The following is a 22757-nucleotide window of genomic DNA, read 5'->3' as shown; positions in this document are numbered from 1 at the left end:
TTTGAGGACAGTGATTTGACAAATGTTATTTGTATGGCGATACTATCACTGAAACAGAGAACACCTGTAACGCCTGTTTCTCATTTAAATTGTAATATCCCAAAAGGGAAGTAACTCTTATAGAAATGTTTGCATTATTGGTAGTTATTTTTTGCACTAATTAATAAACGCTTAAGTTTGGATTACAATTATGTTATGATGCCAACATTCTGCTTTGTTTAAATACAACAAAAACAACGTTTAACATTCCATTTTTTACTTGTACATAGTAAGCAAGCTATATGTGAGAATTACATGATGATGATATAAGGTACATTTAATTTTATAACCAGAACTTGTACACTTTAACAGTAGACAGTAACACTACAAGTGGACGTCACAGATTTAACACAATTTGGCAGTGATTGTAGATCAAGTAAAGGTACATTGTAAAACACTTCACATACGTAATTTAATACATTGATAAAATCTATTCTTTAAATATGGTATGAGATAGACAATCTGGTGATTACCTAGTCCGTTAACCTGTCTATATAATTAGGCTTTTTTTGCCTGATATATAGACTATATATTAGGCAAAAACAAAATTAAAAATCCTAATAACATATTCAGGTTTAGCGGACTAGTGATTACCGTAATTCTCCCCGATGTTCTGGTCAACACTCTACACCATCAAACAGTGACTAAGGTATATAGATGAGCCTAGTAATAGTCTAGTCTAGCTTAATTCTAACACATTATGAGGCATAATATTTTGCATATCTTAAGCAGTATGAATTTTATTATATATGCCATCTAATAAAGGAGAATCACATACATACTGTATAGTTCCATATTATGTAGTCGAAGCGACTTCAATTTAAAGTATTTCAATGCTAATAGCCAAAATTCATACTTGCCAACCTCCCTAATCGGGAGGGAGACTCCCAATTTTGAACCCCCCATTTTAGGCAATATTAGCAAGTCCAAATTCTTTGATATTCAAAATGTCACAAATCTGACTATAACATCAGAAAGAAAAGGTCATGATATGCAAAAATCAACCTCTAATTTCTTCATAGGGGGTTACTACATTTAAGTAGACTTCCTTGAGGTTAAAAGTATAAACAAGTGACATTACCCTTATGGGAATTTCAAAAAGTTGGCAAGTATGATAAATTACACTTCACATTTGAATGCACACAACAAATTGTATCTATAGAATTCAAGATGCAAACGTTTTTACACTTTTTATCAATTTGATTTAAAATAATGTAATTTATGAAGTTGCAGCGTTCAGTATACAATGATCGTAGGCACTTTGTAAGGCCTCAAGACTGTTTGGTCGTTAAACATGTTTAAACGTAAACGTTCAATGTCTTTGACAAAAACAAAGGAAATTAAAATATTGTTTATAACATTTTGTAAATAAACATAAGGTATATAGACTAATGACTGAAGAACCATATCAATCAATAAACCCAAATTTTCAAACGTTCAATTTCCAATTATTCAAGTGAATTGATATTAAAATGTTCGATAGAGAACTATGATATTAGGAAACGTAAGATCATTATCGAAATATCGTATAACATTATTAGGCACATCATAACCATTTCAACTAAATATACATATACACAGTGCAAAATACACACAGACTACATAAAAAAATAAATATGAATGACTGATATTTTCTAACATATACAAACAAATCAAATACATAAAGATTACATGCTCATATACAGACCAAAGAATATAAATATAAACAAATAGGAGTATATAAATAATAATGATAAGCAAATAAAATCATGATTAGAAGGGGGAAATGATCAGAGAAATTAATCCGCTGAATTTTTCAAGATGGTGTTTGAAATCGATAAAAGTTATAATCTGCATGAAGGTTTTCATTGTGCGACCCTATGAAATGCACTCCATATTTGTAAAAGTATCAAATCACTTAGGGCTCATTCTGCTTGAGTTAAGGCATTAAAATTTCAACTTCAGTTTTTTCCTTCACAAAGTACACAGAGAATTATAATTGTTAATTAACAAAAATATTCCATTAAAGTCAATTCAGCAGTTAAAAAACAACCACACAAAAATATGTTCCAGCTTTTACCTTATACAGATTGGTTTTGGCATTCGACAAAACTTCCACAGAAAGCGATTTCTACAACTTTATAAATGGTTATCTAATGATGTATAGAAGTAGGAAATAATGTTAGAACAACCAAATTCACAAAGAGAAAAAGCTTTTATGAATTAATTAACAAGACTGCAGAACATCACATGTGTGTATTAATTAAACAATTATCACATTACCGTTTTATAGACATTTCATTTCTTTCTCAGCAGTAGAGGTATTGGTATTGCATATGTGTATGAAAATGCATAGAGTTAGCATCTGTGGTTACCAGATTCATGTGTAAAGATTTATCACCAGAAAAAAAGCGCTTAGAAAATAATGAAGAATAAAAGTCTTCACAAAACATGACGGTGATAAGATACACTCACGTGACAGTAATAAGATATAGCGATATTGATTGACTCACAAGCATGCAATATATTTGAAGCAAATATATTCAAAAAGTTGACATGTCGAGAAGTCCTGATCAAAAGACTTCTAGTAGGTTATCACATCACCACTAACAGTGGGAGTGACATTATAATTCTTTAATATTATAACATAAATAACAAATAGGATTGAATCCATTTAAAAAGAATGATGCATTTTAATAAGAGAAATATCCTACAGAGAAGCTATATAATGTAAATGTGGCGTTCAGATAAGATATGACTTAATTTATTATAGTCAAGTGTAGCCGGGTTGTAAAGTAAATCATTTCTTGGGTTTAGAAAAATCTCGAAATAAGATGAAAAAAATTATTCATGAAACATTGATCCTAATGAATCTTTTTAACACGTGTAGGGATTTTACAACACATCACCACTACCTCAAAGTAATTAAACAGGTATGAGTTTCTGAAGACATCCACGACTAGTTCCATCGTGATCTCACCATTTCCGCATTCTATGACCTTGTGCCACAACCCCTATGACCTCTTTTTAACAAACTTTTCAAATGAATTAATGAGCTTTCATACAAAGATGTCATTATTGTTTTCAAAATATGTGTAATATTTCTAGACATTGAGTACAAACTTGATATTTCTAACATATAGTTGCTGTAATATGGACAAAGGTATGTTTTAGGCATGAGGTAAATTGAGTATTGGTTATATTTGATCAAAAACTATAAATTACATATTATTAAACTTAATACAGAAGCGATTTTACAATAAACTTATCTAAGTGACTATGCTGCAAGTATTACATTTATATCAAAAGCCAAAACTGGAAGCTTAACTGTAAATATTAAAACAACGATTTAAAAACACTTTTCTTAAACAGAGGATTACAATTTTTCCTCAATCAGGGAACATAAAAGCTCTATAAAATTTTAACTACCTGGAAACAAGGACAATGATTACTTGTAATAAATAAATAACATCATTTTATAGAGAGTAATAAACTATACCATAAACAATGTATGATAGTCCCGTCCCTCATTACAATGAAACCAGTTCTATTGGATAAGGTCAATCTGTAATATACCAAAACTAAACTGTCACTTGACTTCCTCAATTTTACTCCTAAGCCTTTGTTTCAACAAAACATATAATACCATACATCTTAAGTTTTTAAAATAACTAAGTTTTGGCATCATCTATAAATTATCTCCCTTATATAACGTTTTGAATGCATTTGAGTGTGTTATCTCCCTTAGACCATTGACTGAATATCATCTACATTATTATCATTATATCCAGCTAGTAATGTCGATAATTATTTCATTTCTTTTCTTAATTTTGTAAGTGTATGGCACTATTGAAAGGCACACAAACATCCTTGACAGAATATTCAAATTAACATCAATATACACAACAACAAGAACTAGTTTTTACATCCAACAGATGCCACCAAATCCTAAACGTTTTCCTCCTGAAACACACCACCACAGAACAAATTAACTTCAGTATTTATCATCAACAACCACATTCTCATGTTTACATGTTACTCAACATAACCTCCGACCCAAGTCTTCATCTGCGTCATTAGCAATGTTTACAATACTGGGTAATATGGGAGACAACTCTATAACAAACGACTGGAATATTAGATAAAGAGTCTGTAGCACGCATCTATACACTGCTGATCATAACATAATGTACAAAAAAAAAAAAATCTTTTTTTTCTTTTATTTTCTCAATATACCTGATTTCATAAACTACGCAAGAACCTGCCAATGAGGGCATTCCAGCCATTCGTCTGATTATTTGGTGTTTCACATCTTATTAACAATAATTCCTAGATAAAACAAAATCCAAATACACATAGCCGATATTTGCCCTACATTTGCCTGGAACTCATTAGAGAGGGCCTGTTGTAAAAGGTAAGACGTCATCTAAACAATCAAGACATTTGGTTTTAAGCAATGGATGAGAAACTGTTTCGTTTTGTCATGATTCCTATATGAATCTACATAAGCAAACTTTTACATTGAAATAAGACCTTTTGGGAAAACATCGAAGAATTGACTCCGATATGAATTGGTAAATGTTTGTTTTTCTTTCCATAATGGAACTGCACTCTACATGAAACATAGGAAGTTGAATAAAATGAGTTTTCCGCCTCACAAAACATATTCCTTTTTGACAGGTTCTTGCTTTACATTAAAAAGTATACTAATAATACTTAAGACTTAAAGCATTGACTACCTAGTGGCATTCATGACACCATAAACTGCCATTAATTAGCTGCCTTCTTGTTCACTTCCTCATGGTATTTCTTAAGCCTTTTCTTCAACTCTGCAGGAAACTTCTCGTGGCAGACTCGACACACTGGCTTCAGGTCAAATTCGAAAAACTTTGTTCTGGAAAGAAAGTTTTCATACAAAGCATTGTTAAATGTTCATCAATCTAATGAATACATATTCAAACAGTTGAAAGAATGTATAAAATTGTATTGTAAGTGGTTTGATTTAAATTTGGTTCTAGAATAAAAGATTTTCCAACTCACATTTCAATGTTACATCAATATAATGCTTCAATGTCTCCCCGATACCCAGTACCTTGCAGCTAATATCCAATACGATATACCTTAGTATTGTGGTGTGTATGCTAAAATTCACTCATATAATAAATGAATTATCTTATACAAGAAAATCGCTGTTTATTAATGACATTTTTAAAGAAAGTTAAAAGGTATTGATATATTTTCGAGTAACTCCCCTGAGTCAGTTTTACAAGCTCATTATAAAATGTAAACATGAATATTGTTACTGCTTTCAGTTAACATTTAAATAAGTTGAATGGACACTTACTTGTGACTCATCTTTCTGTCACAGATGGAGCAGGCGAAATGTCCTACACACCACGACTTGTTAAAGGCACTGAAAACTGTAATCAACAATGAAATAAAAAATACAATGAAATCAAGAAGCATACATCATAAACAATTTGTTCAGATTTTTTTCTCTAAAACATTAGATATATGGAATGAATGATAATATATGATTTTTTTCTCTGACTAATTATTCATTCTGAACGATTATCATTAATGCAGCTACTATTTTCTCTGGGATATCAGGTGTTCTTGTTTTTTGTTTTTAAAAACTTATAAAGAGAAATAGAATATTATACACTTACCATCCCCCGCTACCACACAATTACATACAAAGCAGATGTTCCCGAAAAGCTGTGAGAAAAAAAATAATTAACATATATTATGATATTTATTAACAAGGATATGCATCAAGTACTTTCGTATCATAAGTACAGATTGTGAGAAAAAAAAACTAAAAAAAAAACATTGTATATATTCAGAAGTACAAATGTACATGAACTACATGAAGTAATAAATCAATTACTTTTGTTTTATATATTATCTACAGCTTGGCATTCATTTCAAGACAGATTGTCTTTATGCCTTCTCAGAAAATGATGCAAGTGGGTAATTGTGTGTTTAAGAAACAGTAGTATCAGAAGCCATACTTTTTAAATGTTATTCATTTTTATATCATGAATGTTTTACACTTAAAATTCATGAAATCATTTACAGGTGCCCAATTAACAATACCTGGTGATAATGAGTTTCACAGTAAGCCAACCCTTTCTTCTCATAATGTCTGGTGCCTAAGAATGGCCGCTCACATTTAGCACACACAAAATGCTGAAACACAAAACAATGACATTTTATGTATTCATATATAATCTGTGTCAGAAAATTTACCAAACCTGTGTTAAAATATATTTTCCAATTTTGAATGTTCTATATACCTTTGTCATTTACATGGACACTTTACGGTACATTTGATATGAAGCATGTTTGTCTATAGAGTACTTTTCAATACTAAACCTCACGTACCTCTACATGCCAAGCTTTCCCTAGGGCGTGAACTACTCTTTCTTCAATTGGACGTCTGTAAAAAACATAATGTAGGAATGTATTTGTTATGTTCTCAAAACAATCAAAAAACATTTTAAATTTTCTTTTATAAATCAATGAATGCACACCTCACTGTATCAATAACTAAACTGAAGCTAGCTCCAGTATATCTAAGCTCTAGACGACAGACATGATCTGGCAGGTAGTCATTGTGAGCCTTATGATGTAAAGATATTAATTCTCATTCTAAATGGAGCTCCAATGGAATCAAAATATCAATTGATCTCTCCACTAAAATCCAAATATTAATTGATCTGTCATTTCAGACATACAGATGAATCACAAAGGGTGGACAAAAATAAATGTGTCAATGATTTATACCTGCAGGCCCCACATATGGGTATTCCCATCTTGTCGTGGCAACGCAGACAGAATAAATCCCCATTCTTCTCCCTAGCGTCTGCATTCAGCTCTCCACTGTAACCAATTAACAGTAATGTGTGTTAATATTATGTATTTGATTATTAGTTATCTGTCCTAGTGTCCTTGTGGGTACGTATTGATTGTGACATCATGTGTTTCCAAGCATAACATCATATTTTTCAATGAAAACAATGTAAATTACACGCACAAAATAATGACACCACAATGAATACCTACCTGCAAGGGGAGGTAAATATGTAATACAGAGACAGAATACATACAATGATGTTAATTCGAATAATTTCGAATTCCATACCTTAAATATCAATTCTACGTTGACATTTCAAACTTATTGGTCAAGGAATAAATGTGTCTCAATTGCCTATACATAGCCCTAAACCTCTGTGATGTGGGTTGGAAACAAAGCTGGGTAGATACCAGATACTGACCACAGTGGGGTTTTTACTCTTGATACACATTAGTCAGTAATTACAGCATACTCAATTATAGCTTACAAAAACATGTATCATCACTTATATGGCTACCTATATTTTCGCTACGAACTACTTTCCCAATTTAAAGTTATATGATTTTCTATTCTATTGTACACATATTTTACACTTTATCACGGCAATTAATTTTTGCGATTTCTACTTCATCATGTTCTACACAAAATTAAATCGCACATGAAATTTAGTCAGTTTACATTATCCTTAGTTGCGAAGTCTGCCAAAAGAACATAGAAGATGTAGATTTTTCTTTAGACTTACCCACAAGAGGAACAGTTGAAGTGATATGGATGATAGGCCTCTCCTTTGTAGCGGATGTGGCCCTCTTCAATGATTGAGCTGTGAAAGTAAAAGATAAACTTAAATTATACTTATAGTACAAACATATAGGTATTGATTATAAAGTTATCTATCTTTGTGTGTGCGTAACAGCAAAAACAACATAATTTTCGATCAAATAAAAATGATATTACGATTTATACCTCAGCCAGAGGGGAGATAACTCTGTTTTAAAAAAGGAATACAGGATATAACATCAAATGCAATCAACCGTTGTTAAGTTGAAGTCAGCGATTACAAAACAAGGATAAAACAGGATAGCCATTTATTTCTGAGAATTTATGATGTATACTACCACTAGATTCATATAACAGCAAAATAGAAATTTAGATGGGGTTTTTGATGTTTTTTTTATTTTCTTACTAAAAAGAAGCAATAATGGAATTCTATTAAAATTATCTGACATAACTGCCATGCTGACTTTATAGTCTGTTTTTGATACTTACTGACACTTGTGACACACATATTTGCCCAGGCCTTTAGCTTTCTCACTCTATAGTCTGTTTTAGCTGTGATACTTACTGACATTTGTGACACACATATTTGCCCAGGCCTTTAGCTTTCTCCTTGGCATTGCACTTTATAGTCTGTTTTAGCTGTGATACTTACTGACACTTGTGACACACATATTTGCCCAGGCCTTTAGCTTTCTCCTTGGCATTGCACTCTATAGTCTGTTTTAGCTGTGATACTTACTGACATTTGTGACACACATATTTGCCCAGGCCTTTAGCTTTCTCCTTGGCATTGCACTTTATAGTCTGTTTTAGCTGTGATACTTACTGACATTTGTGACACACATATTTGCCCAGGCCTTTAGCTTTCTCCTTGGCATTGCACTTTATAGTCTGTTTTAGCTGTGATACTTACTGACACTTGTGACACACATATTTGCCCAGGCCTTTAGCTTTCTCCTTGGCATTGCACTTTATAGTCTGTTTTAGCTGTGATACTTACTGACATTTGTGACACACATATTTGCCCAGGCCTTTAGCTTTCTCCTTGGCATTGCACTTTATAGTCTGTTTTAGCTGTGATACTTACTGACACTTGTGACACACATATTTGCCCAGGCCTTTAGCTTTCTCCTTGGCATTGCACTCTATAGTCTGTTTTAGCTGTGATACTTACTGACATTTGTGACACACATATTTGCCCAGGCCTTTAGCTTTCTCCTTGGCATTGCACTTTATAGTCTGTTTTAGCTGTGATACTTACTGACATTTGTGACACACATATTTGCCCAGGCCTTTAGCTTTCTCCTTGGCATTGCACTTTATAGTCTGTTTTAGCTGTGATACTTACTGACACTTGTGACACACATATTTGCCCAGGCCTTTAGCTTTCTCCTTGGCATTGCACTCTATAGTCTGTTTTAGCTGTGATACTTACTGACATTTGTGACACACATATTTGCCCAGGCCTTTAGCTTTCTCCTTGGCATTGCACTCTATAGTCTGTTTTAGCTGTGATACTTACTGACATTTGTGACACACATATTTGCCCAGGCCTTTAGCTTTCTCCTTGGCATTGCACTTTATAGTCTGTTTTAGCTGTGATACTTACTGACACTTGTGACACACATATTTGCCCAGGCCTTTAGCTTTCTCCTTGGCATTGCACTTTATAGTCTGTTTTAGCTGTGATACTTACTGACACTTGTGACACACATATTTGCCCAGGCCTTTAGCTTTCTCCTTGGCATTGCACTCTATAGTCTGTTTTAGCTGTGATACTTACTGACATTTGTGACACACATTTTGCCCAGGCCTTTAGCTTTCTCCTTGGCATTGCACTTTATAGTCTGTTTTAGCTGTGATACTTACTGACATTTGTGACACACATATTTGCCCAGGCCTTTAGCTTTCTCCTTGGCATTGCACTTTATAGTCTGTTTTAGCTGTGATACTTACTGACACTTGTGACACACATATTTGCCCAGGCCTTTAGCTTTCTCCTTGGCATTGCACTTTATAGTCTGTTTTAGCTGTGATACTTACTGACATTTGTGACACACATATTTGCCCAGGCCTTTAGCTTTCTCCTTGGCATTGCACTTTATAGTCTGTTTTAGCTGTGATACTTACTGACACTTGTGACACACATATTTGCCCAGGCCTTTAGCTTTCTCCTTGGCATTGCACTCTATAGTCTGTTTTAGCTGTGATACTTACTGACATTTGTGACACACATATTTGCCCAGGCCTTTAGCTTTCTCCTTGGCATTGCACTTTATAGTCTGTTTTAGCTGTGATACTTACTGACACTTGTGACACACATATTTGCCCAGGCCTTTAGCTTTCTCCTTGGCATTGCACTCTATAGTCTGTTTTTGATACTTACTGACACTTGTGACACACATATTTGCCCAGGCCTTTAGCTTTCTCCTTGGCATTGCACTCTATAGTCTGTTTTTGATACTTACTGACACTTGTGACACACATATTTGCCCAGGCCTTTAGCTTTCTCCTTGGCATTGCACTCCCGGCACAGAGCTCTGAATAATACAAACAACATCCTATTGTAAATGGTAAATCCCCATCTGTAATTCATAGCATGATCCTTCACCAATGTTTACCCCTACCATCTTGACCATTATGTTGATTCTCCTACCTTTTATAGGAGTCTACTGCTTTATTGTTTGTTTGTTAGAAAGTTATTTCGACTTAAAGGCCCAATATCCGTATCTTTCTTATTTTTTTCAAGATTTAGAAGAATGTTGAAAAAAAATCCTGTTGTAAATCATGCAGAGACAGGACTAAATCGAAGTCAAGATGAGCGATTATGATTCAGAATATTTTGATAAAAATTAAATAAATATTAAACATCGCTAGGTGGGTCCCACTTAGTAAAAAAGCCGAAGTTAACCGACATTGTAACGTCGTTGCCAAGAACGTCATGTGACTACCGTAACTACGTAACGTCTGTCCGAACTCTTCCGAAAACGGGTCATGAACTTTCCGACTTCCGTTCGGCAATAATCGTAACTTCTATGGAGACCAGTTTAAAATGAAGGCATGTTTACATGTATCGACTTTCAACAACTGCTGTACCAAAGTTATTAAAAAAACTTTATAAATATTCTTTAATATATCTTAATTTCAACTACATCTACAAATACTAACAATATCGGAGTCGAATTTAACTTGAATTTTTGTTGATAGTTACGTATAGTGTGGCTTTAACCTCTACCACGGACTTGCCTAAACCAAACATTTAAAAACTGAACATCATATATTTATTAAAGATACAGGTTAAATCATAATCAATAATCCTTCTCTGACATATTTCTAGAGAACCAAACATCCCAAAGTTTAGAAATTCGCCTTTCTATCATGTATCTCTCATCAAATTTCAGATTTAATAGTTTTCCTCTCAGTAATTTTATCAATAGGCAGTAAAATTAGCATCCCTTCAAATTTTTTTACCTGAAGCTTTTCCGAGCTTGAGTCAGCTACAATCTCTAAGCATAATTTCTTCCCAGTCATTTAGAGTTTGACTCAGCTGCATTTGTAATCCTACATATATTCCCTCTAGAACTTGGAACACTAATTCCCTACATTTGTATTTTACATGTTGCAGATTTTTACCTTCTAGCATTTTTCTAATATAGCTCTTTATGTATATATACTTGTACAAAATATTTCCATATGGTTCATAACTTTACCTTCCAGCATTTTTGACAAATCCAGCATCAGCCAGTGGTCCATTACAGATCTCACATCTAAAACAGTCAGGGTGCCAGCTACCATTCATAGCCTTGATCACACGGCCGATAATAAACTCTCCTACAAATAACATTCAAATTAGCCATACAGTACATAAAGGTAGTTTAATACTATAAATCAAATTAAATTTGTTATGGTTTTCATTTAAGAGTGGAATTCAGTATTCATTATTTTTGGTGATACAGTGCAAATAATGCCATTTTACTAATATATACTGTAAATTAACATTCATTCGCACGTGATTTACGAAAGCTTATCTCTGTGAATTAATATTTACATCATTCATATTGATAGGAATTATCATTCAATTGTTCAATCCGTAATTATTAATCTTCGCAAACTTGTTTTTAAATAGAAATCGTGATACAAGAGGCCCAGAGGGCCTGAATCGCTGACCTTGTTATTGTAATGACAAGTAGTTTCTGAATATAGGATCATTATTTCTTTTCTGAAGGAATTTAAAGATTTATCTCCAATTTCCCTATTGGGACAAACTCTGTTGCCCTTCCTCAAGGATCAATGTTTCTGGCTAAACTTGGTTACATTCCATGCAGAACTCTAAGAAAAGTGGTGATTTAAAAGATTTACCTCTATTTCCCCTATTTGGCCCGCCCCTCCTGCCCCTAGGGGTCAGAGCCAAAATTTATACAAACTCTATTCCCCTTCCCCAAGGATGTTTTTGGCCAAATTTGGTTAGAATCCATGCAGAACTCTATGACTAATAGCAATTTAAATGATTTTCCTCTATTTCCCATATTGGGCCCCACCCCTCCTGCCCCTAGGGGGTCAGAGCCAAAATTTATACAAACTCTGTTCCCCTCCCCCCAATGATATTTCTGGCCAAATTTGGTTTGAATCAATGCAGAACTCTATGACTAGTAGCGTTTTAAAGGAAATGTTGACAGACGGACTACAGATGGACGACGGACGCCGTGCTATGACATAAGTTCACCGACCCTTCCAGTTGAGCTAAAAATTCTGTCCTTACCACATTTTCCACAACATGGAGCAAATAGTACATGGAAATCATGCTCACAGTATTTCCTGCCTTCGAACTGAAAAATAAAACGTTTCCAGATGAGTACAGAGTAACGTATCCAAAACATTCAGACGAACATTGAAAGTTTAAAATTTAGTGGAATAAAATCATTCTTGTTAAGCCATCTTATTTTGCAGTTTTGTTGAGCTGTTTTCCTGCATTGCTAGATGTCTTAATTTAACAATATTTGTGATGCAATCAATTAATTGATAACTGTTATGTACTATTCTATGGTAAATATCAACAGGTAATTATACAAAACATGTTGTTTGTTTATTCGTTCCTTTTGAGTTTTTTTTTGATACAGTGCATATGCATTTGTGTATGAAATTAATTTGCTTTTTCTCACCTCGTAAAAGATTCCATCTGGAAATGGCTGGAAGCACTGTGCACAGCTGCAAGTAACAACATAAACTGGAATAACAAGGATGTAAATATACCATGTCCACCTTCATCTATCTATCATCTGGTAGATATATGGGTCATCATTTTCTAAACTAAGCCAGCTTTTCAAACTTTCTTGAAAGCAAGTAAGTTAACAAAGCTGTGTTTTTATGAAAAGTTCCTTGTTGTCTCAATGTTGGCAAGACAAGAGTGAAATTAGCCTTTGAGCTATTTAGAGTATCAAGCCAGTGAGCTGTAGTGGTCTCAGTGGTGGGGTGGATCTGTGTTGAATACAGAAGGATGGCACTTGAATATGGACAGCTTACGGAGCTTACTTCGGTTTGAATGCAGAAGGTGGTGCACAGCCTAGGTGAGCTAACTTAACTTAAGTTTGAATACAATGAGATGGGTCTTTTATGGGAACAGTTTATGTCATATTATAATATAATTAGGTGAGCTTACTTAGTTATAAATGCTGAGGGAGGTGGTGCTCCTATATCAGGAATTGCTTATGGGAGCTTACTTAAGATTTGAATACAGGGGGATGGGGCTCTCAAATGGCAGCTTAGGGGAGCATACTTGAATACAGAATGCAGAACCCTAAATTTATAATTAGACTTTAACTTATAAAGATACTGGTTAAGAAGCTATATATCAAATCTTGATGTCTGTAAATGTACAGACATTATATTTTACTTTTGGTTTTATCTTCTTTAAAGTACTTTTGTATCATTTACAGAGGTTTTAATCAACATACGATAGTATTCCATTTTGAAGACAGTAGGAAGTTGATCAATCAGCCATCAGGTCAGGATGATTAAGGCAGAGAAACAATTGGTTCACATGATGATTAATCAATCGACAGAAAATCAAAGGTGATCGATGTTAATAGAGAGTTAATCACCTAGAATGTACATCCTTTTAACTGTATACAGTGACATACACACGGCCTAACACTGACTCAGAGATTGTATGTCAACCTTCGAACCAAAAATTATCACACACACGAAACCAAGGAAACCAAAACACTGCAAACCAAAGTCCAAAGCTAAAACCCCACTTCCTATAGTCATTCTCTCATACAGCACATGCAGATGTTAATATCATCATTTTAGTGTAATAATATTTTGTATCTCGGTGATATGTTTTCCAAAGTGACATGCCAAGGTCATACTATTCTGTATTTGCACATTACAGAGTTATCTGCCCGTTTGGGCAGGTATTGATTACGACGTCATGTGTTCAGAGAAAATGACGTGAATTTTGTTCTCAAAATAATGACGTAACAATCAATACCTACCCGCAAGGGAGATAACTCTGTAACATGCAAAGACGGAATAATTATGTGAGGTGTTTTTATCCATGGTCTGCTCCTTGTGAATACAAACATTCACATAAAATTTCCAAAATAAAGAGTGTGATTATACATTTTAAACAAATTAGTTATTGATATCAATTATGAATAATGAACAGTACATGAACACATACTACATAATGTAATCAGTAAATTGAGATTCTGAAACCAGATAAGATGTGACACAGGATCTCTTTATTATTTCCAGAATTCAGCCTGCAATTAAACTGTTAAAATAACATATAAATGACAAAAAGTTTATTCAGATTACAAAGAACACCAATTTTTTTCCAGTGTATAAGCTTTAATTTTTTTTAGCCGGAAATCATTACTTTTCTTTCTTGCCTATAGTCAAAGCTCAACTTATTTCAGTAGTACATTACAGTTTAATGACACTGTTCTGACTTTCTGATGTATGACCATATTTTTATGTTGATTCCTCACTAAACTGTACACATGACAGTCGCCAATTGATTATATCAAGTACTACTGCATTTAAATAATGTACTGGCCATAGATAATGATTAAAAAGTGGATAAAGCATCATGGTGATTTATTTAACTGGTTTTTTTCTTCATACAAATCTACCTTACATTTAGTGATCGAGCATAAGCTTAACAATTAGGCGTCATAGAAAATGTAAGGAAGACAGATTTTATGGCTTTCATTTGTCAAAGCAGGACAGGACAGGAGTGACATGGGTAAACTATGCCCCCTCCTGTCTAGATTTGGCAGATAAGCAAAAGTTCTCTACCCAACTTTCTTCTATCAGAAGCATGTTACAAATATGATAAAAAAAGGAGTGGATTTGTTTCTATTCTCTGTCATTTTAAGACCTCATCATTTGATTTAATAGTCTATTAACACTCTTTTACAAGGCTATTCCAGGTTTAAAAGGTGGAGAAAAGCCGGATAATCCTGAGAAAAACCATCGGATTGCAGTCAGTATCCGGCAACTGCTTGATATTGGGATTTGAACTTGAAACCAGAGGTGGATGGCCTCTGGCCATAAAACTGATTTATAATATATACCAAAAAGTTAGGCGTGATTGTTTTTCTTCAAATTCCAGGACATTTAGTGTGAAATGTGATACACCACTATGGTGACAGATGACGGATCATTTTGATTTTTAATTAAACTGGGCAATAAAACAAGATGTCCCTGTGTGAACATAATTGATTAACGACAGGAATTCTGGGCTTAACTCAAGGATGAATGTGGCATGTGGAGACAGCGAGGGTCAGCTGTGCTAGTGTTTACATATAATACCCAATATAAAATAAATATTGTCATGTATTTTATTGATAAAATTTGGAATTTGTACAATACAAGGAGTTGCACGCAATAATCTGTCTGGCCAATACAGGTTTTTCACTATGATATTCTTATTTCAGTCTGCTTGAGATGTGTTACCAGAATTTAGTGGTGACAAAATCTCTTACAATGACTCACTAAGCACCAAGAAATTCAAAGATTCTGAATGTATATAAACATAGATGTTTGGTTTTATTAGTTTAACATCCTATTAACAGCCAAGGTCATTTAAGGACATTCCAGGTTTGTTGGTGGAGAAAAGCCGGACCACCCGGAGAACAACCATCGATCAGCGGTCAGTACCTGGCAACTACCCACATGGGATTCAAACTTCCAATCTAACGGTGGAGGGTTTGTGGTACTATATATCGACCACTGCAGCCCCTAGCCTTTCATGGATAAGTTCAGCTGTTAATAAAGCCATGTTCCTATATTTTAAGTTCTGTTAAGATAGTCTGATAGCTATTGATAAACAGATATAAAAGCAAATTTTAGAAAATTAAATGTTAGCGCCATCAAAACTTTCCAACCTGTCTATCGAAAGTATCAAAGTAAAATGTATCTGCCCCCACTATATATATTCTATTATCTAGTAGCTATTTCTCAATGCCAATTTTTACATTTTCCATTTTAACGTCAAAGGTGGTTAACAAATGGAACTAACATGTTTTAGCTGCATTAAATCCCATACATGACAACTGAAAAGGACTTTAAGATCAACCAACTCACGATAACATTCTAACATAGATACGGTCTTACGAATGGTGACATGGAATTGTAAACAAGAAACAGTACAACTCGAGGCCTACAAGGCCTGTATCATCCTGTATTCTATTTATCACATGACACATATCCATACATTTACAGGTTTCTTGGTTAATATGATTAGAAAGTTGTTCAATTTTTTTTCCATATTTATCCATTTGATCTTCAGCTTGACCTTGAGCAATAGTAAAGTCAATCATTTTAACATACACGTACTTTATTTTCTCTACATGATGTATTTTGTAAAGAGACTAATAAATAAAGTTTGGAGTTTGAACAGACTTTTCAATCCTGAGCTATACACAATATCAAATCTGTAGGTATTCAGGTCCATTGGGAAATGTAAAAGCTATCTGTAGGTATTCAGGTCCATTGGGAAATGTAAAAGCTATCTGTAGGTATCCAGGTCCATTGGGAAATGTAAAAGCTATCTGTAGGTATTCAGGTCCATTGGGAAATGTAAAAGCTATCTGTAGGTATTCAGGTCCATTGGGAAATGTAAAAGCTATCTGTAGGTATTCAGGTCCATTGGGAAATGTAAAAGCTATCTGTAGGTATTCAGGTCCATTGGGAAATGTAAAAGCTATCTGTAGGTATTCAGGTCCATTGGGAAATGTAAAAGCTATCTGTAGGTATTCAGGTCCATTGGGAAATGTAAAAGCTATCTGTAGGTATTCAGGTCCATTGGGAAATGTAAAAGCTATCTGTAGGTATTCAGGTCCATTGGGAAATGTAAAAGCTATCTGTAGGTATTCAGGTCCATTGGGAAATGTAAAAGCTATCTGTAGGTATTCAGGTCCATTGGGAAATGTAAAAGCTATCTGTAGGTATTCAGGTCCATTGGGAAATGTAAAAGCTATCTGTAGGTATTCAGGTCCATTGGGAAATGTAAAAGCTATCTGTAGGTATTCAGGTCCATTGGGAAATGTAAAAGCTGTAGGTATTCAGGTCCATTGGGAAATGTAAAAGCTATCTGTAGGTATTCAGGTCCATTGGGAAATGTAAAAGCTATCTGTAGGTATTCAGGTCCATTGGGAAATGTAAAAGCTATCTGTAGGTATTCAGGTCCATTGGGAAATGTAAAAGCTATCTGTAGGTATTCAGGTCCATTGGGAAATGTAAAAGCTATCTGTAGGTATTCAGGTCCATTGGGAAATGTAAAAGCTATCTGTAGGTATTCAGGTCCATTGGGAAATGTAAAAGCTATCTGTAGGTATTCAGGTCCATTGGGAAATGTAAAAGCTATCTGTAGGTATTCAGGTCCATTGGGAAATGTAAAAGCTATCTGTAGGTATTCAGGTCCATTGGGAAATGTAAAAGCTATCTGTAGGTATTCAGGTCCATTGGGAAATGTAAAAGCTATCTGTAGGTATTCAGGTCCATTGGGAAATGTAAAAGCTATCTGTAGGTATTCAGGTCCATTGGGAAATGTAAAAGCTATCTGTAGGTATTCAGGTCCATTGGGAAATGTAAAAGCTATCTGTAGGTATTCAGGTCCATTGGGAAATGTAAAAGCTATCTGTAGGTATTCAGGTCCATTGGGAAATGTAAAAGCTATCTGTAGGTATTCAGGTCCATTGGGAAATGTAAAAGCTATCTGTAGGTATTCAGGTCCATTGGGAAATGTAAAAGCTATCTGTAGGTATTCAGGTCCAATGGGAAATGTAAAAGCTATCTGTAGATATTCAGGTCCATTGGGAAATGTAAAAGCTATGTCCAGTCAACAAAAAAATGACATAAAGATGAACTTTAACTTCATATTTCCTTCAAGATTTTAGTTAGACTTAAAAAGTAAGTTGGCTACCGCATGTGGATCTATCAGCCCCACATATGGTGCTATGTTAGTACTTACACGAAACATTTGGTGTGCCACACCTGCCCGTTGCAGTTTACGATTTGTTCCCACGGATTTAGATAGTCACTGCACTTTGCACATGCCAAGTCATACGGCTTTTTCTGCAGTTCACTGGTGCATGAACAGCATTACCAAGATAAACAAAAAGCATTAGCGTTGAGCAAAGGAAAAATATTGAAAAAGCATTAAGTTGTAAATAATTCTCCAAGAATCAAAGTAAGATAAATAAAATAATAATAAAGCGTAAATATAGCACTAGGTCGGATCATAAATCTAAAGTGATGAATAATGTAAACATGCGTAAAATAAAAAAAATATACTTAATTACAGGCATGCATGCACACAAAATTCAAACATGTATGCATGCCTTTATGTTGCATGGGTATAATACACTAACCCACTCACCCCTGAAGATGCATACAGATTCTTCTAGATCAAAGACTGGACTAGTCCATTTTGAAAATTGGAGGGGTGGGGGAATGAGATAAGGTCCCCTTGATTTTATTTTACATCTGTTTGATAATCAAATCAATGTCACATTTACAGATTTTGTCATGTGAAAGAAAGCTAATGTACATGCCATGGAAAACCCTTGACCTTCACCTGACAATTAACTACGTTAACACCTTAGGAGTTCTGTGATCATCATATTTTACCAAAGTCCTTGACCTCTCAGTCTCAAGTTCAAATTTGCCTGAAACTGGGCCCAGTTTCACAAACATCCCTTTACTTAATTTTCCCCATAGAAAAGCATCACAAAAATTAAGGATAAAATCTTAAGGTGCCTTTATTAAAATCTGTCATGCTTTCCTATGGTGAATTTTAAGTTAAGTGATTCCTTAGATTTAAGGAATGTTTGTAAAACTGGGCCCCGGCCATAAGTAGGTAGCTATTTTATAAGTATTAGCTTAGCCAGGTAATTATGGTCTAACCATGAGAACCTCCTAAATGACCATGGCTGTTAATAGGATGTAAAATACAATTAAACAAAACAAACAATGATTGAATAATAAATTAAATTCAAAATGATTCTATGATTATCTGGGTCAGTTATATTAATTTTGAAAGCTTTACTCCAATAATTGAATGTTCAATAAAATACTTTCTTGTTCCTTCCTCCCTCTTTCTTTTTACTGGAACTACAAGTACCAAAATGAAGGTAATCACAATTCTTTAAAGATACACAATATGTAACATGCATAGGAGAGTACACTGTATATATATCAATATAACAAAGACATGCCATCAAACACCTCTTTAAGAAGCATGCTTTTTACAAGAACATGTGCAAAAATGCAGTGACATTTAAACCTAATGGCACTACATAAGTACTGATAAAGAAAATATTCTGTACTTGAAAACATCAGTAGTGCAACAGTCCCACCAAACAGTGAGTTATCAATCTAAGAATACAGTATTCCACTAGGTTACTGGTTAAGTTTCATGTCATATTTGTGACCTTGAAAAATTGTTCAAAGTCATTAATCTGAACAAATATGATTGAGAACTATCTCAGATTGACATGTATATATGTCATAACTCTACATATTTGCTTGTTTCATGGGAATCTTTTTCTGAGGCAAGTCTGGCGTAACATTGCCAGTCTTGCACCCTAACTCTTGTAGTAATTACTGCACAGTTGTTTGACTATACAAGGAGAACATTTTTGTAATATCCTCTATGACACTAGCTAAATCTTTGGAGAACTATTTACAAATATTTGTCAATTACTTATAACAACAATAAGCTTTACATGTAGTCTTACTTGTCATTATATTCATTCTATTTAATTCGAGAGAATCTATTTTTGAGTAATCTACCTTGACCATGAACATATCAAATGAATAATCAACCCCACTTCCCCAACCTCCCCCCCCCCCCCCCCCACCTCCAAATAAAAGGAACTGTAATACCTGAGGTAACATGAACCGATTGATTGCTGCTATAAACAAGCCCACTAGGAGGACGACACACGATTTGATCTATAACAGGCGTCCCATGATACCAAAAACTGCCTAAAACTGTCAAATGTCAAATCTGACAAACATTTATCTTTTTCACAAGTCCATATACAATTTACCAGAGGTTATTTGTGAAAAGTGAATTTGACTCTGTAATTTTTAATCTTCAATGTTTCCTGTGGCGTTCACATTCAGCTATAGGCTTGATACACTACATTCAGCAGAAACATGATCTACTGTATTCAGGTTGGAGGATAAAAACTATCTGGTGTTAGTTTTCATGTCCTGTTGAAGCTCAGAGAATGGAGTAGTATTACACAGATCTGAAGAAAAAGCTGAAGTCATAATCAGTTTAATGTACTGCCATGTCATTTATCTTCTTAAATAAGGCAGGCTTCTTGGTTAGTTGTTAATAACTGATGTTATCACCTACATGAGTCTGCCTATTGCTTAAAGTTTTGTCTCACTGACTGTATATAGTCGGTGTGCTGTTGCCATGGTAACTGGCGTCCTTGCCAATATGACTGCCTATTGCTTAAAGTTTTGTCTCACTGACTGTATATAGTCAGTGTGCTGTTGCCATGGTAACTGGCGTCCTTGCCAATATGACTGCCTATTGCTTAAAGTTTTGTCTCACTGACTGTATATAGTCAGTGTGCTGTTGCCATGGTAACTGGTGTCCTTGCCAATATGACTGCCTATTGCTTAAAGTTTTGTCTCACTGACTGTATATAGTCAGTGTGCTGTTGCCATGGTAACTGGAGTCCTTGCCAATATGACTTCCTATTGCTTAAAGTTTTGTCTCACTGACTGTATATAGTCAGTGTTCTGTTGGCCTGGTTACTAGCGTCCTTGCCAATATGACTGCCTATTGCTTAAAGTTTTGTCTCACTGACTGTATATAGTCGGTGTGCTGTTGGCATGGTTACTGGCGTCCTTACCAATATGGCTGCCTACTGCTTTAAGTTTTGTCTCACTGACTGTACATAGTCAGTGTGCTGTTGGCCTGGTTACTGGCGTCCTTGCCAATATGATTATGCACATCTGTTGGTTTTGAGGATTTGAGCCCTCGAGCTATGTCCCTGTCCAGTAATAATTTTGTAAAGTTTTTGGAAGACAAACAAGGACTTTCATCTTGATCTATAAATTAACTATATATTATACAGTCAAAATTGCCTTAGAGACCTTCGGGTTTCAATGACCTTCTGTCTTAAACAACCTCTTTATTATCCTTGAAATTCTCTTTGATTAGGTCATTCGGGTGAACTTATATTAACTTCCTGGAGAGCGACAACAAGGTGTAACCAGCTTGTGTAATAATACCAGCATTCGTTTTAAAATAACATCTCAATACAAATGTATTTAAACACCATAACAGTACGATAAGATAATGGTCATAAAATGGTCACCTTTGGCTCCAAGGGTGCTATGAGAATTCACCCACGCTGTGGTTTTATAGGTCAAATACAAACTTATATAGACCCATGATGTTGACACAGGAAACAAGTCAACAAAACTCACAGGTACACAAAGTTTTAACTATGGTATTCAAAACTTAAAATAGCCAATCTCCAAAATGTGATATGTTTAAATAAATACATCAGTCTTGAAACTAACTACAGCTATGAGATTAGATAGTCAGCTGCAGCAGTGGAAACTTTCGTGACACACTGTGTTTTAAAATATCTTGATAAAAAGGTATTAAATACTACCTTGGCACAGTGCTTCCTTAACTAAATTCACACAGAACTTCTGTAACTACTTTGACAGAAGGCGTCTGTACCTATTTTAGAGCATCTTAAGCACAGTTGACACATGTTGACACATGACATCTATAACTAACTTGACACATGACATCTATAACTACATTTACACATGATATCTATAACTAACTTGCAACATATGTCTTTAAATTACTTGACACATGACATATATAACTAACTTGACACATGACGTCTATAAATTACTTGACACATGATGTCTATAACTAGCTTGACACATGAAGTCCATAATCTAATTGACACATGACGTCTATAACTACTTTAACACATGACATCTATAATTAACCTGACACGTCGCCTATTAGAACAAATATACGTACCCAGCCTACTATACCTTTCGGCAGGGTACGAATTGGTCCCTATGTGTTGTAGTGGAGCACAGCCTCCAAAAATCATTCGGGCATAGTTTTATATACTTTTTTGTAGGTTTCCAATTTTATGCATATACATGCATTTACATATTTTTTTTGTCCTAAACAAACATAACTACCATTCTTAATATTTACCGCATCGCTCACAAGACGTCAAATTCACAATTTGTGGATTACCGTATAAATTTGCTTCAGAAAGACCTTCATATGTATTATGTAAAAAAATAATGCCTCGATGAGACTTTGATATTTTATGTGGTTCAGTTTTATTGCCTAGTAGGTAAGCGATATCAAACAAGTACGATAAAAATGCAAACAAGCATTTCATAATGGTTTGCATAATGATTACTTTGCTCCATTAGCAGTAATAGGCACCAATTGTAGCTCTAAAGATGAAACCATTTTCTGTCAAAAAGTCTTTTGAGCTACAATATTGCAGCTAGTCGCCTATAACCAACCTGACACATGACATATATAACTAACTTGACACATGACATCTATAACTAA

General features: G+C 34.5%; 1 protein-coding gene across 7 annotated transcripts in view; it reads right to left on the bottom strand.

Moving 5' to 3' along the window:
- Window positions 1-239: 239 nt before the first annotated feature.
- The window catches only part of LOC138307429 (LIM and senescent cell antigen-like-containing domain protein 1), a 40794-nt gene continuing 18276 nt past the window's right edge, over window positions 240-22757 (bottom strand). For 4 of the 7 annotated variants that reach the window (XM_069248173.1, XM_069248172.1, XM_069248170.1 and 1 more), the window contains exons 3-14: window positions 18135-18248; window positions 12814-12859; window positions 12414-12480; window positions 11365-11485; window positions 10123-10194; window positions 7620-7697; window positions 6808-6903; window positions 6406-6460; window positions 6118-6210; window positions 5688-5736; window positions 5363-5438; window positions 240-4912 (exon numbers count right to left, since the gene is read on the bottom strand). In XM_069248173.1, coding sequence (XP_069104274.1) covers window positions 4789-4912; window positions 5363-5438; window positions 5688-5736; window positions 6118-6210; window positions 6406-6460; window positions 6808-6903; window positions 7620-7697; window positions 10123-10194; window positions 11365-11485; window positions 12414-12480; window positions 12814-12859; window positions 18135-18248 — 991 coding nt within the window. In that variant the 3' untranslated portion in view covers window positions 240-4788. The remainder of the gene's footprint in view (window positions 4913-5362; window positions 5439-5687; window positions 5737-6117; window positions 6211-6405; window positions 6461-6807; window positions 6904-7619; window positions 7698-10122; window positions 10195-11364; window positions 11486-12413; window positions 12481-12813; window positions 12860-18134; window positions 18249-22757) is intronic. The other 3 variants (XM_069248176.1, XM_069248175.1, XM_069248171.1) reach the window with 1 other exon arrangement.

The sequence above is a fragment of the Argopecten irradians genome, chromosome 14 (assembly GCF_041381155.1).
Source record: "Argopecten irradians isolate NY chromosome 14, Ai_NY, whole genome shotgun sequence".
In the NCBI taxonomy this organism is placed as follows: Eukaryota; Metazoa; Mollusca; class Bivalvia; order Pectinida; family Pectinidae; genus Argopecten; species Argopecten irradians.
Note: the sequence above shows the minus strand (reverse complement) of the source record. Positions and strands in the feature narration are given on the sequence as shown.